Source organism: Lutra lutra, chromosome 5 (assembly GCF_902655055.1).
Source record: "Lutra lutra chromosome 5, mLutLut1.2, whole genome shotgun sequence".
Taxonomy (NCBI): Eukaryota; Metazoa; Chordata; class Mammalia; order Carnivora; family Mustelidae; genus Lutra; species Lutra lutra.
The window spans coordinates 102,801,155-102,819,421 of NC_062282.1; the positions used below are offsets into that span (position 1 = coordinate 102,801,155).

An 18,267-nucleotide genomic window follows, 5' to 3' on the forward strand; every position below is an offset into this window, starting at 1 on the left:
TCTTATACTCTTAACTAATAAGAAACCATTCCAATGGAACACTTATAAGTGAAATAATGATACTCTCAACTTTAAAAATTCATATGTAGATATGACAGCAAAGGTACAACTCACAAAAGAACAAACTGATAAAGTGAACTTCATCAAAATTTAAAATTTCTGCTCCTAAGAGTATTAAGAGTAAAAGTTATATAGAATGAGTAAATCTTCAGGTCTAATGTAGGGCACGATGACTACACTCAATAATACTGTGCTGATCCTCTACCCCTGAAGCAAATGATACATTACATGCTAATTTAAAAAACAAACAAACAAACCCAGCACCAGGTTGGGGGGGTGGGGAAACAGTGTGCAGAATACTAGAAATTTACTGAGACAGATTTCAGGTGCTCTCATTACAAAAATGGTAACTACGCAAGGAGATGTTATGTTAAATAGCTTGACTGCTATTTAATCATTTCACTCTGAATATCAAAGGGCTCGATCCCAGGACCCTGACACCATCATGCGAGTGGAAACCAAGAGTAGGTCACTTAACTGAGACACTCACGCGCCCCAAGACGAAAATTTTAAAAAGACTGACCATGCCAAGTGTTGTCGAGATTTGGAGGAACCAGAACTATTCTATATGGCTGGTAAAATGAACCTAGGTGGTGGTTGTTTTTTGTTTTTAAGATTTTATTTATTTATGAGTGAAAGAGAACATGAGGGGAGAGGTCAGAGGGAGAAGCAGACTCCCTGCTGACCTGGGAGCCTGATGTGGGACCCCATCCTGGGACTCCGGGATCATGACCAGAGCCAAAGGCAGGGCTTAATCAAATGAGCCATCCAGGTGCCCCCTTTGTGGTTTTTCAAAAAACCACCACTATTGACTAATGACCTCAAATAAAATATATGTCCATAAAAACTGCACACAAATGCTCACACATTATTTGTAAAAGCCAAAAACTATAAACAACCCAAATGTCCATCAAAAGAGGAAAGGATAAGCAAATTGTGTTGTACCAAAATAAGGAAATACTACTTAGCAATGAAAAGAAATCAAATACTAATATAAACAATAACATGATGAAAGTCTAAGAAAGAAACCAGGCTAACCCACTCCCCCCACACACTGCGTGAGTCCTTTATATTAAACTTGAGAACATACAAACTAACCTATAGTGACAGAAAAGATTGGAGTGGTTGTTTGGGAACAGAGAGAGGAGGGATGATAAAAGGGATGGAGCAAACTTCTGGGAGTGAGAGAGATGGATAATGATATTGATTATAATGGTACTTTCAAGATAATATCAAAACTGACCAAATTATGTACTTTTAATATGTACAGTTTACTGTAGGTTAATTATATCTCAATAAAACTGTTAAAAACCATATTTTTTATTATATTTTCTGAAAACCCTATCATTGTAACTTCTATATTTTCTATCACTGTTACCAAGATTGCAGTTTCATTATGAACTATTTTTATTAATGCAAAGAAATCAAAGGTCATCTGTGTTCTGCATAAAAGAATGTGTACAACTAAAATAATGTATCCTCTTCTGCTGAAAGCTAATTTATATGTTTTATATATAAACTTTATATAGAAAATGAGAGAGTGACATGAAATGTTATTGAAAAAACTCTAGAAATACAGAAATGTACCTCTTCAGTTTTACTTACAACTTTCAGAATGATACAGGGATTATGTAGGAAGTGAATTATCTTATTTTTCTTTTTTCTTTTTTATTTTTTTTTTTTTTTTTTTTTTTTTTTTTTAAAGATTTTATTTATTTATTTGACAGAGAGAAATCACAAGTAAGCAGAGAGGCAGGCAGAGAGAGAGGAGGAAGCAGGCTCCCTGCTGAGCAGAAAGCCCGATGTGGGGCTCGAACCCAGGACCTGGGATCATGACCTGAGCCGAAGGCAGAGGCTTAACCCACTGAGCCACCCAGGCGCCCCTCTTTTTTCTTTTTTAGAGAAGGAGGGAAAGAGAAAAAGAAAGGGTAGGGGAAGCGGAGAGGGAGATAGAAAATTTTAAGCAGACTTTGTGCCCAGAGCAGAGCCTGATGCAGGGCTCAATCTCACACCTTAGGATGATAACCGGAGCTAAAATCAGGAATTAGATGCTTAACTGAGCCATCCAGATGCCTACCCCCCCAACCCCCCACCTCCCACCCCACCACCAACTTTATTTTCTTTCTTTTCTCCTCTCCTTCCTCCCCCCCCCCGCTTTTTTTTTTTAAGAGGGAAAGGGTGGGGAAGACTCTCTTAAAGAGACAAGGTGACATGCCACAGTTTCCTCTGAGAAAATGATACACTGTAATACAAGGAAATAAAAAATATGTGACTGTAACCATGTCAATGAAAGGCAGAAATGGAAGAAATTAGAAAATGACCTGTAAATCTAGATTTGTAAGTATTACGCTCCAAAGATTACCATTCAGATTTATAGTTCTTTCAGTTGAACTCTTAACTTTATACACTTTAAAACTCTTTTAAAGGTATGAGAACTCAGAAAATTAAGGAACTATAAACTCTCATCAACATGTCAAAAATAAAATGCTGAGAGAAGCTGAGCAATTTGAAATCCTTTTATTTCATTAAGACTACACACTATTTTTGAATAGTAGGCAACCTAAGGGGGAATCCCCACAGTTTCTGTAGTGAGTTTTTTTTTTCATTTCCTTACATCAAAAAGATTGTGTATCTGTCTGTATGTGTTTGTGTGGTACACAGACATGTGGGAACAGAAAAATATTGGAAGGTAAGTCCTTATCAACATAAGGATGGCAATTTGTTTAAATCTCTCACCTGTCTATTATGATAAAGAAGAAACATGGTTGAAGACCATCATACTGCTATCCATCACACTAGGGTTAACAATCAGTTAGTTTGGACTACTGGCCTACTGACAATGTACTTTCTCTAAGATACAGTTGGCTAAAAAATTTTCACATGAAAAAGTCTCTGAGCTAAAAAGGGATGAAAAGTGGTGGTACAAATTTTCTGTTTGGACATGCACAGGCACACAGATTAGGTGGAAAGAAAGAACAGGGTATTGCTCATGTTTCCTAGAGTAATGCATGTTTCATTAACACTAAATTTCCTCTTTGTGAGTTTCATCAAGAGTATGCCTTGATTTGATCAGTTAATATGTAAAGTCATTCGTTTATATAGTTGACATGATAAAATGCTCTTGTGTATTATTTATAAAATAAGAAGAGATGTAAATTAGAAAACTGGTCAGAAAATATAGCTAAGTGGGAACAAGTGGAAAATATAAGAGACATAAAAATCCACATAAGTGGCCATCTCTAACATTTAATACAATTTAATCATAAGAAATGAGGGTTTATGTAGGGACTTTTTAAAAGATTTATTTATTGTGGCCCCTTGGTGGCTCAGTTAAGCGTCTGCCTTCGGCTCAGGTCATAATCCCAAGGCATACTTCTGATGCCATAATCCCAGGGTCCTGGGATGGAGCCCCACATCAGGCTCCCTGCTCAGCAGGGAACCTGCTTCTTCCTCTCCTCCCTACTTGTGCTCTCTATCTCTGTATTGCTCTCTCAAATAAATAAAATCTTTTTAAGATTTTATTAAAGATTTATTTTAAAAGATTTTATTTATTTATTTGACAGAGAGAGACACAGCGAGAGAGGGAATACAAGCAAGGGGAATGGGAGAGGGAGAAGCAGGCTTCCTGTTGAGCAGGAAGCCCGACCTGGGGCTGGATCCCAGACCCTGGGATCATGACCTGAGCTGAAGGCAGACACTTAACAACTGAGCCACCCAGGTGCCCCATAAATAAAATCTTCAAAAAAATTTTTGGTATCTTTTCAAAGAACCAAATTACAGTTTGTGGGTTTTTTTTTATTAATTCATCATAATTGTGATATCTTTAATTTTATTAATTTTGATATCTTTTCAAAGAACCAACTTATAGTTTGTGTTGTTTTTTTGTTTTTGTGGTTTTTTAATTTTATTTTTTAGATTTTATTTATTTGACAGACAGAGATCACAAGTAGGCAGAGAGGCAGGCAGAGAAAGGAGGAAGCAGGCTCCCCGCTGAGCAGAGAGCCCAATGTGGGGCTCGAACCCAGGACCCTGGGATCATGACCTGAGCCAAAGGCAGAGGCTTTAATCCACTGAGCCACCCAGGCACCCCAGTTTGTGTTGTTTTTTTGAGTCTCTTTTTAACATTTTATTTATTCATGTGAGAAAGAGACAGAGAAAGAGTTAATAACTGACTGGGGGAGAGGCAGACGGAGAGAGAGAAGCAAACTCCCCACTGAGTAGGGAGCCTGCAGAAAGCTTGATCCCAGGACCCTGGAATCACAACCTGAACCCAAGGCAGATGCTTAACCATGTGAGCCACCCAGGCAACCCTCTTTCTTCTTTTATAATAAAGGTGTTCCAGCTATAATTTTCCTTCAAAGTACAGCTTTAGCTGCAGGCCATCTGTTTTGGTATCTTATATTTTTGCTTACATTCATCTTATAGTGTTTTCTCATTTCCTTTGTGATTTTTATCTTTAATTCACTGGTTATGTATGAGTGTGTTAATTTCTATGCATTTGTGAATTTCCTAACCCTGGGATCAGGGCCTGAGCCAAAGGCAGCCACCCAACCAAATGAGCCATCCAGGCGTCCCAACAGAAGAAAATTTACATTCGAGGTAAATAAGAAATTTACTCACAAAAGATTGAGGCAACAGTCCTTCTACCATGATCTAAAATTCCTAAGGTCTTTAACTAAGGAAGGTGTTTTTGTAACCAAAAATTCCTCCTCTGGTCTAAAATCCAAACTACTTTAATTGCCTTTCTTCTTTCTTAGAACCTAGGGAAGTTTTACTCTACTTTTCACAAGCCACCCCTAATCCAATTCTTGGAATACATACAGCTTACTATCAGGTTGATATAATAGTTTTAAATTTTTAAAAAACTCAACATATTCACTACCACAATATGTGATCTAGACCACATCTTTAATGATGGCCATAATGGTGAGTATCATTATAATGACTACTCCCAAGAATGAAGTATCATTTCTCCCTTTTCTGATGCTTGTCTAATCCAGCGGAAAGACCCTGTCTTTATTTGAGAGATGAGTGACACCCTAAGTCCCAGCTAAGATCAAGTAGTACCAGGTTTAAAGACTTCATGTTTTGTTCACTTTACCAGGATATTAAGCTTCCAACTTATTTCTAGAGGTTAACCACAGAAGGATACTTTCCATCTATGGAGATTAACAAGAATTAATTTCCACCAACACTAAGAAAGGAATTATTTTATTTTATTTTATTTTTTAAAGATTTTATTTATTTATTTGACAGAGAGAAATCACAAGTAGGCAGAGAGGCAGGCAGAGAGAGAGGAGGAAGCAGGCTCCCTGCTGAGCAGAAAGCCCGATGTGGGGCTCGAACCCAGGACCTGGGATCATGACCTGAGCTAAAGGCAGCTAAAGCTTAACCCACTGAGCCATCCAGGCGCCCCAGAAAGGAATTATTTTAAACAGTGAATTCCACAAGTGTGGAAACATGACTCATGATTTAAAAAATTATGCAAACATCTTGTAGGGGTATTTCTCAAAATGACTTTAATAACCCTGTACTCCTGTTGCTTGGTTTAAAAAAAGAGAGACTGTGGGACACCTGAGTGGCTCGGTGGGTTAAACTACTGCCTTTGGCTCAGGTCATGATCTTAGGGTCCTGGGATTGAGTCCCGCATCTGGCTCCTTGCTCAGTGGGGAGGCTGCTTCTCTCTCTGCCTCTGCTTGCTACTCTGCCTGCTACTGCATGATCTCTCTCTCTGACAAATAAATAAAATCTTAAAAAAAAAAAAAAAAAAGAGAGAGAGAGAGAGAGACTGGAGGCTTTCCTCAAATATCTGGAAATCTGGCTATGTTCACATTTAAGAGTAAGCTACTGGAAGCTCTGTAAGCATTAGCAGGGTTATTTAAATTAGTGGACTTAATCAAAGGGTGATCTCATAGTGAGACAACTTTTTCACAGTGTATGTAGAAAATCTCTATTTATAGGTCCTTTCTTTGTGGTTACTCAGCATGCACAGAGTTCTGTTCTAATTTTGTATCAGAAAACGTATGTTAGATTGATGGGTATTCTGGAAACACAAGGGAGCTGCAGTACACAGACTTTCATTCAATGCCTGGCTCAGAGTTCTCAGAGATAAACAGAACAAGGAGGCTGTTAAATTTCAAGAATCAGTATGTAAATTTCCACATGATCACTTTAACGATAGGGCAATATACCTATCCTTTGCTATGCCAGGTATTCCTGAATCTAGAACCCTCCGGTTCAGTATCTCCAGAAAATAAAGTTTCCATTCATTTCTAAGGAATGTAGGTAGGGGAACTGACCAGGACAGAAGATTGGACCTGCAAGTTTTACAAATTTTTCAGTATTTTTTCCAATATCCAAATAAAACCTTTTTTCTTTTAAAGCAGATTGTACATTGTGAAATTAAAACGTAACTTGGAAGAATCTTTCCAAAGTAATCCTCTAATTTCATAAAGGTTAATCCAGATGACTCAGTAAGGGTCAATATTTCAGTCCCAAGTTATAAGGACCACTTTGTGTAAGAAGCTATCATTTTGCGAGAGTGGGAGGGGGGCAGGTCATAAGGAGAAAGAGAGCCAAAGTGAAAATAAGAACCAAGAAGAGGGAAAGAAGGATAAAGTTGGGGGAGAGAAGCATCAGACTTTAGTATCAATAATGGAATATTCCACTGTGATCTCTGAAATAGAAAATTAATGCCATTAATACAATAATTTGAAAAATTATTTGAATAGGTATAAATTATACTTCACATTCTTTCATAACTTTAGCAAAAATAAGCACAATTAGATTAACTTATTTTTTTTTCACAGTCTTATTTTTGTTACTAAAAAATTGTTTTGGGGTGCCTGGGTGGCTCAGTGGGTTAAGCCACTGCCTTCAGCTCAGGTCATGATCTTAGGGTCCTGGGATAGAGCCCCACATCGGGCTCTCTGCTCGGCAGGGAGCCTGCCTCCCGCCCCCACTCTGCCTGCCTCTCTGCTTACTTGTGATCTCTCTGTAAAATAAATGAATAAAATCTTTTAAAAAAATTGTTTTGCAAATTTACTCCAGTTTTTTCTTAGGCTATATCAAAAGAAGAGTACTAACTATGAATCACAGGTTTCTGGTTTTGTTTCTTTCGTTTAAGATTCCTCATGTAAGTGATACCATGTAGTAATTGTCTGTAGTTTATTACTTTTACTATAAGGCCCTCAAGGTTCATGCATATTGTTGCAAATCACAGGTTTCTTTTTTTATTTTCAAAGATTCCATTTATTTGTCAGAGAGAGAGGGAGAGACAAAGAGAGCACAAGCAGAGGGAGGGGCAGAGGGAGAAGCAGGCTCCCCTGCCCAGCAGGGAGCTCATGAGGGACTGGCAAATCACAGGTTTCTAATGAACAATTCAGAATTCCATCTAATAAGTTAGCCATTATAAACAGAGCAACAATAAGTGAGTATATGAAATAAACTACCTTGCTCCTGGGTCTATAAACAACTGTGCTGTGAAATAAGAGCTATTTTTAATAATTTTCCTTTAATAACACTGATTATGTACTTTGTAACACCAGTGGAGACAGAAAGAATGTTAAACAGAGAGAAATATACTCTAAGTAAACATTCAAAATCCATTACATTGCTTCCCCCAAGAAATAAACTTGCAGTACTAGAAATTGATTTTACCAAATACTGCTGAAAAAAGTGGGCCAATGTATGGAATTCAGAATGAGTCTTGTCAGATAATGAGTGGCCATTATTATTTAATGTTAGAATATGTATTTTACTTACATGTCTTTTCCTAGAAGGAACTTTCATTTTCCAGTAGTTACACTGCTTTTAAAAAACTGCTCAATTAGATAATTATTCTTGTTATATACTTACTTATTATGTAACTTTAGAAAGAACACTTTATGTAGCTGAGAGGAAAAAATGTACTACTTACACTTTTCCTTATTGCCATTAGCATTATGCAAGAAGTCTCCATCAGAACGTGTTGTAGGAAAGTCGTCTTCATCATCTTCTACCACTAAATAAAATATATTGAAGGATATTAGGGTAAAAGGAAATAGGAATTAAACAGTTTATTCTTATGTTCGAACGAGAATATATTCTGGATTCTGTGAGTACGAGACCTTATTTACCTTTGTATTTTCAGTAGCTGTTAAGGTATGCCCAATAAACATGCTGTGGAATGTCTTTAAATACAATACATTATTATTAAAACCATACCCATTCTCATTTGCGTAAGAGACAGTACTGAGTTATGAATTATTTTATCTTTTAGTCCTCCTATCCCTTCCTACCTAGCGGGGGCAATTTCATAATTCTACCAGAGGCCTGCAAGGGCTGAAGAAGACTGTAAAAGAGTAACTTGCATGCAGAAGATGCCGTAACTTGCCTCTGGGAGTTCTTAAATTTATTATTTCTGCATATATAGGGAAAACAGAATGACTTACAGGTATGATATCAGTTTTCATTCATCCTAATATGCCTGTGCCTAGACATTCCTTTTAACTTACCCCATTCCAGAAAAAACAGAATCCCCCCATGTTTTCCTTCTGCATACCTTTTTTTCTATGTACTATCCCTTTTTCTACTGCCTAACATACTTTAATCCTCTATATTATGAATCCCACTCTTAATGCAAATTTATAAACCTTAGCCCCCAACCTTATTCTCTGCTGTCACACTTTTTAATGGCCCCTCCATGTCTTCCTTTTTGAGGTACTCCCTTTCCACATAAGAAATTAATATCTTAATTCTTGCCTGTATCTCTACATCAAGAGTAATTTCGTTCTACAACAAACATTTCATCTACTTTAGCTCACGCGCTCTCTCTCCGATAGATGCAGAGTTCACTCCTGTTCCTTAATCCTCCCCTAAATGGTAGCAATCATCAAGGAAAATACTTTTGTTCTGTGTTGCCATTTTCTTGTTACTAGGCTATTTCATTTCTTCATCACTTAAAAATTTTGCTACTCATCTACAACAAACTTCTCAAATCATAAACCGCTATTATGTACTAACACCTACTGTTCACTTCTATGAATGCAGACACCATTCATATGATCAATTCTAAGAAATTCATTAACACAGCATACTGCTCTGCTTTTAAATCAGTACTTATCATCAGATAAGATCCTGACTTTGACTAAATACTATTTGGATGAACTGTTCTTAAATACTACTGAACGTTTTGTGCCTCACTTACCTCATTAGTATCTACTTTGGGTTTCGTATCTTTAACCATCTAACAGCCTAGTACCACCAAACAGGGATTTTCAACTTTCTTTTTCTACCCCAACACTTATTACATACAATTGATGAAAACAAGACCTGTTCTGGCTAAAAGAGTGGCCTTCCCCTTTCCTTTTCAACCAAGCACTCCTTGTCCATCCTTTAAGAGATATCTGACAGGTCTGAAACTACGGTCCTAATACAAATCCCCCAACCCAATCATTCCTCCTTTCCTTATCCTTGCAATAATCCAAATGAACCACATTAAAAATAGCAGCTGTTATTTACTGAAGTTCTGCTAATCTATATATTCTCACTTAATTCTCACAGTCATATGTGCTGGATATAATATCCACTTTACAGCTGAGAAAGGAGATGTGGAAAATGTTAAGAAATCTACTTCAAGTCATCAAACTAACAATGAAGAAGAAGATTAATAGAAACTATCCTGTAAAGTGATACAAGTCTTCCTTTAAATCTAAACAGTCAGTTTAGGTTAGAGATAATGTCTTCTACTTCTGTAAACCCAATATATCTAAGATTTTAAGGGTTAATTAAATCCTACTGAACCATGTGTGGGAATGCTAGGGGGAAGGTTGGGCTGAAAGTGCCTTACTAACAGTTCTGATAAAACATTTCATATAAAAACACTGAACACCTAAAATAAAAAGAGAATTTGCTATACTATTTCCATGACACACTTAATAAAAAATAAAGAATTTTTTAAAGTTCTTTAAGCCATAAAAGGAGACTTCAAACCAAAAACATTCAACCCAGGAAAGTTATCATTCAGAACTGAAGGAGAGAGAGTGTTTTCCACACAAGCAAAAGTTACAGTTAAGTTCATCACCACTAAATCGGCCTTACAGGAAATACTAAAGGGACTTCTGTAGGCTGATAATAAAGTACTCTCATTATCAACAACAACAATAAAAAAAATATGAAAGACTAAAGTTCAATGGAAGGGTAAATATAGAGTAAAGGTAGTGGATTAATCACTTATCAAGTTAGCATGAAGGCTAAACAGACAGAAGTAGATGAATTCACGACCTATAATCCATTGCTGTCACAGACTCAGTACTGATAATTTCATGAAAGATCCTTGGACTCAGTTCATCAACTCTGATCTTCAAAGTAGGAAATTATGGTCCATGTCCTTATTTCATCTTTATCCAATATGTAATTTCAAAAGCACCAGTATTTTTCTTAAGACAGCATTTATAGGGAAATCAGTTGTTATGGGTTGAACCGTGTGGCTACAACATTCGTAGGTTGAAGTCCTAACCTTCCATACCTCTGAATTTGACTCCCATCTGGATACAGGGTCTTTACAGAGGTAATCAAGTTAAAATGAGGTCCTCAGAGTGGGTCCTAATCCAACATGATCAGTGTCCTTGTAAGAGAAGGAAACTTAAACACAGGCACTTACAGAAGGAAGATTATATGAAGACAAAGGGAAAAAGACAGCCGAGGAGAGAGACCTAAATGAGATCCTTCCCTCATGGCCCTCAGAAGAAACTAACTTTGGTAACAGCTCATCTCAGACTTCTAGCCTCCAGAACTATGAAAAAATAAACTTCTGTTGTTTAAGCCACCTAGTCTGTAGTACTTTGTGATAGGAGCCCTAGCAAACTAATACATTAGTCTACCAGTGATGCTATTTATTCAAACATGAATAGTTTAAAATTATTTTTTAAAACTTCTATACAACCTGGTTATCACTGCATCCCAACTTCTGTTCCTTCCACTATCACTTTTGCCCTTGACATGTTATATACTATTGATGTGATCATTTAAAAATAAATCAATTCTGTATATATATCCTGTTTTGGTTTAAAAGGCTATCTACAAGCAAATGAATGATGTTGTATATAGTGTTTACTTTGATTAAAAAGGAATACACATCTGTCTTAATGAAGGAGAAAGAGAAGTTCAACTGTCTTTATTTTTAGAGAAATAAATATCAAATGTTAAAGAGCCTAAACTTAAAGTATATCAAATATAAAGAACTTCATGGCTATTTAATTTAGATAAAATTAAGTATTTAAAGAGGAACATGGGCTTCTGTTTCTTTCTTTCTTTCTTTCTTTTTTTTTTAAGATTTTATTCATTTATTTGACAGACAGAGACCACAAGTAGGCAGAGAGACAGGCAGAGAGAGGGCGGGGGAAGCAGGCTCCCCTCGGAGAAGAGAGCCCGACGCAGGGCTTGATCCCAGGATCCTGAGACCATGACCTGAGCCGAAGGCAGAGGCTTAACCCACTGAGCCACCCAGGCACCCTTGGGCTTGTTTCTGATCAAGGTAGAATAAATATGCTTACCCTCTAGCATGAAACTAAAAAACAGGAAAAACTACATGAAACAAAGGTTTTCAAGACATTGGATATTAAGTAACAAAGGATAGGGATTCCTGAGAGTCAGAAAACAAATAACATGAGCCCTGTGATTGCTCTAGGTTACTGTCTCAGGAGAGTTTCCAAGTGGTAGAATGAGGAGGAATCTTGGAGACTCTCTAAGGTGAGGAATAGATGACAGTACAGAAAGACAAACGCAACTAGAGTTGACAGAGTGCTACAGAGGAGAGACCAATACAGAGAAAGAATTCCAGAGAGCAGCAGACGATCCCCTTGAGAATTCAATACAGTACTATCAGCACATACAAGTGAAGGAACTATAGAGGTCAGGGAAAGAACCATATGAAAAAGTTCAGGGACCATATCCAAAACCTACATGGTACGGGGAAAAGTTTCTGTTCCCACAACACAAATTGGAAAACCTCATAATTCATAGGGTACTGGTTAGAGAACACTGAATACTCTTGCCTCAGTAGTGGGGAAAAATTAAAACACATAATTGTAAGGTTCTTATACTATGTTGGAAAAGGTATGTTACCTGAAGGTAGACTATGATAAGTTAAATGTACATACTATAAATCCTAAAGGAGCCACTAAAATAAAAAGGGTTATAACCAAAAAGCCAACAAAGGACATAACAAATTATTTTAAAAATACTCAATCCAAAAGAAGGCAAAAGGAGGAAAAAGAAGAGAGAAGACAAAAAGAATCTGAACTCAGATCAAACACATTCAATAAAACCAAGAAATGAAACCATGTCAAGTAAGCTAGTTTTACTGGGAATGAACTTAGTGTTATTTTGTAATACTGCTATGAGTAGTTCATTTTTGCCTGCACAACAAATAACTATTTTTTACTGCTAAAAAAGAAAAAAATAACTTTAAAACTCACATTATGAGTAAGTTAAACAAAGATCATCTCTCTTAAATAAAAAAGTTCACTAAATATTATTTTTAAATCTCTATGTAGCTCCATTATTGGTTTCTTGTATGAGAAAAGGTCAAAGGTAGGGATGGGGAGAGAGAAAGAAGTGAAGAGAAAAATAAAGGGAGAAGAAAAGAAGGAAGAGAGAGGAATAAAAAGATGAAATGATTTCAGATTTGGAGGATTTAACATAAACATGTTTCTCTCTAAGACTCACAATTTATATATATATATATATTTATATATATAATTTAAAAAAAAAAAAAAAAGCTCTAGGCCCAATGCGGGGCTTGAACTCATGACCCTGAGATCAAGAGTCATATGCTTTACTGAATGAGCAAGTCGGGTGCCCCATGGGGTAAATTTATTAGACATGATCATGTGAAATGCCCCATGTTACCAAGATGACAGATATATTTTTTAATGGATAAAGAGTTTAAAAATCACTTAAATATCTTCAATCGTATCTGATATGTGGGGATCAGATTACTTAGGATGCATTATTAAAGTATCCAAGTTATATGGACACGGAAATCTGTTACATTGGGAGTTTTCAGCAAAAGTGACTATAATTACCTTTATCACTTAAAGACATTACCCTTTAAGATCAAGAGGCTTTAAATCCATTCATTCTCCAAGTAAAAATAGTGGTAATAGCCTAATTAACCTTTATCCCTTTGAAGTTCATCCTTGGAGACAGCATCAGCACAGGCATCAAAGTACTTCTGTAAAGTATCAACTTGTCTACATAGGATATCTCTAAAGGTTTCCATTTCAGCCAATTTTTCACGTAAACTGTGGCCTTTCTGCAAAACACATAAAGCGGGGCATGTAATCCAAGTTAACAAAACTGGAACTGATTTATTCCTATGAAATTTCATCACATTTTAAGGTATACATTTTATTACTGAGAGAATGGGTTAAGGACAGCTATCAGGTCAATATAATAGGGAAGAGGCCTGAACATGACTAATTAGTGGCTTGACGGTGATAAGCTTGAAGGAAGTAAGTCTGGCAATTTGCTAATATAACATTTAATATTTTCGAATTAAACACTGTGAGGAAAAACTGCAAAAGACTTTGGGCAAACATGTTACTGGGTAACCTTTCAAAGGAATGGTGAATGTCATCTACAGAACTTTTAAAAGAACGTCTTGTTCCATCATACAGAATCTCTGATTTCATTGCACTGGAGCTATTTTACAACTCTTTAAGTAGTAGAAAACAGAGAGTAATGTAAATGATTCATGTCCATAGAGGTGCAAATGAACTTTGCCCAGTGGATATATTTAGTTACTAATCTCTGAATACTGACCAGCTTTGCATATATTAGCAAAATCATTTCAATATATTCTCCCTTGAACCCATTTTTTTCTTTATATCTTAACTCATTGATGAATGAAGTAAAATCTGGTATGTTCATTCTATATTTGTAAGAATCATGAATTTGCCCCATAAAAATGATTCTATAACAACATCAAATAAATTATAGAAAATTCTTTCAAAAAACCTATCAAATAAGATCTTTTCAAACATTCAGTCCTAAACTCAATTTATGCTGCCTTAAAGCATAAATGACCACAAACCTTGAATGAAGAGGTGGATGTTGCAGAATAACCACTTGCTCCAGACACCAGTGACACCATAGAGCCATGCCGACGTAAGCTGGATTCAGACCCATACCCAGATTCAGTCTAAAAATGAAAGTAAACTAGGTGAAAAAAAACTAAGTAAAAAGTACTTAATCATCACAAGAAGAAAAGTTGCAACTATGTGAGGTGACAGATGTTAACTAAAATTAGCATGGTAATCATTTCACAATATATACATATATCAAATGATTATGTTGTATACTTTAATACAATGTTATATGTCAATTATATATCAATAAAACTGGAAAAAACACTTAGGAGAAAACAAAAGTTTTCCTACAAATCAACAGGGTTATTCATTAATGACAATAATTAGCAGTTTGGGTCCATGCAAGAAATATAAGCATGCCACTGGCATAAATAATGCCTTTCCATTCCTAACTGCCATTTAATTTAGAAATATACTGAATAACAACTACATGTTGGGCTAGTGGGCTGAAAGTGTTTGATAACAGGAAAACTACCTGGAGTAGGCAAATTCATAAGGATGAAGTAGGAATGGTTACCAGGGACTAGAGGGAGGGGGAAATGAGATGGAATTTAACAGGTACAGGGTTTCTGTTGCAGAAAATGAAAAAATTCTGGAGATGAATGGGTGATGTTCAATATGAGTGTACTCCATGTCACAGAACTGTACACTTGACACACGGCTAAAATGACATTGCTATGTATATTTTACCACAATAAAAAAATTGGACGAAATAAGGCTAAAAAGATAACAAAAAACCTTTCAGTAGTATTTTTTAATAGGTTAGTCACTTACTCTGACACAGCTCAAATATAAAAATGTCTCAGTGACATTTCTTTTCTACCAGGTAACTTGTCTCCATATTCTCAATCATTCTATGTCATGATTATGGCATTTACCACTCAACTATTACAGCTTACATTTTGTAATTACAACTGGAGATGGATCTTCTAGAAGACTGTACCTTTTTAAAATTTTTGTAGTCACTTCAACAGTTCATGGCAGAAATAAACTTTCCAATTTGGGGTGCCTAGGTGGCTCAGTCAGTTAAGTGTCTGATTTTGACTCAGGTCATGATCTCAATTTGAGGTCATGGGATGGAGCCTTGCATGGGGTGTGTCGCATGTGCGCGCGCGCGCACACACACACACACACACACACACAGAAATATTACTTAGCTATCAAAAAAGAATGAGATCATGCCATTTGCAGTGATAGGGATAGAGCTAGATTGTATATGCTAAGTGAAATAAGTCAGAGAAAGACATATCGTATGGTTTCACTCATATGTGAAATTTAAGAAAAAAAAAACAGGTGAACATATGGGAGGCAGGAACAAAGAAAAGGAAATAAACCATAAGAGACTCTTAACAATAGAGAACAAAATGAGGGCTGATGGAGGGAGGTGGGTGGGGATGGGTTAGATGGTAAATGGGTGATGGGTGTTAAAGAGGGCACTTGTGATGAGCAATGGGTGTTATATGCAAGTGATGAATCACTGCATTCTATTCCTGAAACAAATATTGCACCATATGTTAACTAACTAGAATTTAAATTAAAAATTTGAAAAAAGAAAAGAATGATGTCTTGGGTAAACCAATAGTTGTATAGGAAATGTAATGGATTTTCAGGAACTAGAACACAGAGGATATAAAATGTGAGTGGAAATAGTTTCTATAATACATTGTACTTAATTTTAATGATTCCTAATCTTAACCCTGATAATCAAGTAAGCCAAGAAAAACTCCAAATTGTTGTTACAAGGTGTGATACCAAAAATGATTAGCTATTATTTTATCTCTTAAGTTTAGTGACTGAAATAAAGTTATCCATAGTTGTTTTTTGTTTTTTGTGTTTTTTTTTAAGATTTTTATTTATTTATTTGACAAACAGAGATCGCAAGTAGGAGAGAGGCAGGAAGAGAGAGAGGGAGAAAGCAGACTCCCTGCTGAGCAGAGAGCCCGATGCGGGGCTCGATCCCAGGACCCTGAGATCATGACCTGAGCCGAATGCAGAAGCCTAACCCACTGAGCCACCCAGGCACCCCCCCCATTCATAATGGTTTTTATTTTTATTTTTTTTTAAAGATTTTATTTATTTATTTGACAGAGAGATCACAAGTAGATGGAGAGGCAGGCAGAGAGAGAGAGAGGGAAGAGGCTCCCTGCTGAGCAGAGAGCCTGATGCGGGACTCGATCCCAGGACCCTGAGATCATGACCTGAGCCGAAGGCAGCGGCTTAACCCACTGAGCTACCCAGGCACCCCATAATTGTTTTTAAAACTAACAGTAGAAAGCAAGCAGAGATCCAGAATATTTGAGCAGGTTTTTTAGGCACTTGGAAGTAATTTTTTCAAATGTTCAATTCTTTTATCTATATCAGTAGTACTGCTTTTGTCTTAACAAAGGTGGACAATGAAATTGGTGCTCTGAAGAATGCGAACCCCAAATATTATTACAGTGTGGAGTCTAACTGTACCCCAATATCCAGGAGTTCAATTAATTATCCTCCATGGTGTGATTACTTAATAAACTGACAAAATTGAAAAAAAAAATTTTTTTAAGATTTTCTTTATTTATTTGAAAGAGAGCAGGCATGCAAGTTGGCGGGGGGAAGGGAGAGGGAGTGAGCTAAGTATCCCCATGCGGAGATCAACAAGGGGACATGGGATTGATTCAAGGACCCTGAGATCATGACCTGAGCCTAAATCAGCCCAATGCAGAGCTCAATGGAGGACCCTGGGATCATGACCTGAGCCAAAGGCAGACACTTAATGAATGAGCCACCCAGGCACCCCAAAAAAATGTTCTTTTAGGTATAAGAATATTAAATTTTCATACTGATTAAAGTAATAAATAAAATGTTCATGCTATCATTTTTACATAAATGATATTAATATTAGTTCAGAACATTTCTACAGTTCCGTATTACTTAAGTTTATTATCCTAGGAAGAAGAAGGAAAAGGAGGGAGGAAGAGAGAAAGGAGGAAGAGGAATCCACAACCCAAAGAGTACACAACAGCTCATGGAAGAGAAATCCTTAGGCAAAGAGACTAGAAATTTACCCATGTGAAAACCAATAGTCTCTCTCTCTTTTTTTAAAGATTTTTATTTATTTATTTGACAGAGACAGATACAGTTGAGGGAGGAAACACAGGTAGGGGCAGTGGGAGAGGGAGAAGCCGGGAGACTGATGGGGCTCAATCCCAGAACCCTGGGATCATGACCCAAGCCAAAGGCAGATGCTTAATAACTGAGACACCCAGGCGCCCCAAAACCAGTAGTCTCTTAAAATTCAAACTTCCAGTATATGCTGGGTGCCAAACATTCAAAGTGAAATTGTCATAGTTCAATAATGCTTATTTATATAAAACAGTCCATTAAAGTCCATGCAATACATTTTTAACTAACAATTTACTAAAAAATTACATATAAACTTATGACTGCCTGGAATCAAAGCTCTTCTCCAAGACTTACCACTCCTCATCTCAAAGCAAAGCAATGTTTTAGGGATGAAGCAAAATAAGTATTTTTGTGCCAGGAAAAAAAATAATGAAAGGGCAAATAAAGCATGCACGTTATGTAAATTGTACCTCCAGAAAATCTACTTTTTTTAGAAGATAAAACTAATCTATAAGAAAAGAAGTAGGCCAGGGAGCAATGGGGGCAATGGTTACAAAGAAGCACAAGAGGGACGCCTGGGTGGCTCAGTTGGTTAAGCAGCTGCCTTCGGCTCAGGTCATGATCCCAGCGTCCTGGGATCGAGTCCCACATCGGGCTCCTTGCTTGGCAGCGAGCCTGCTTCTCCCTCTGCCTCTGCCTGCCACTCTGTCTGCCTGTGCTCACTCTCGCTTCTCTATGACAAATAAATAAATAAAATCTTAAAAACAAAACAAAACAAAACAAAGAGGCACAAGAAAATTTGGGGGTACAAAAAAACCTGGGGGGTACAGATTATAATTGTCCAAACTCAACTGTCCAACTAAAATGGATACATTTTAAGAAAGTAAATTGTATTTCAACAAAATAAAGGAAAAAAGGTAAGCTTGTTTCCATATAATAGAATCCCACCAAAAGAGAATTCTAATTACACCAA

The 18,267-nt window shown here is 36.6% G+C and overlaps 1 protein-coding gene across 2 annotated transcripts in view; it reads right to left on the reverse strand.

Annotated features, from left to right (window-relative positions):
* Positions 1-18,267, reverse strand: part of CERT1 (ceramide transporter 1) — a 112,688-nt gene that overhangs the window by 39,195 nt on the left and 55,226 nt on the right. For both annotated transcript variants that reach the window (XM_047729061.1, XM_047729060.1), the window contains exons 4-6: positions 14,138-14,245; positions 13,219-13,357; positions 7,979-8,062 (exon numbers count right to left, since the gene is read on the reverse strand). In XM_047729061.1, coding sequence (XP_047585017.1) covers positions 7,979-8,062; positions 13,219-13,357; positions 14,138-14,245 — 331 coding nt within the window. The remainder of the gene's footprint in view (positions 1-7,978; positions 8,063-13,218; positions 13,358-14,137; positions 14,246-18,267) is intronic.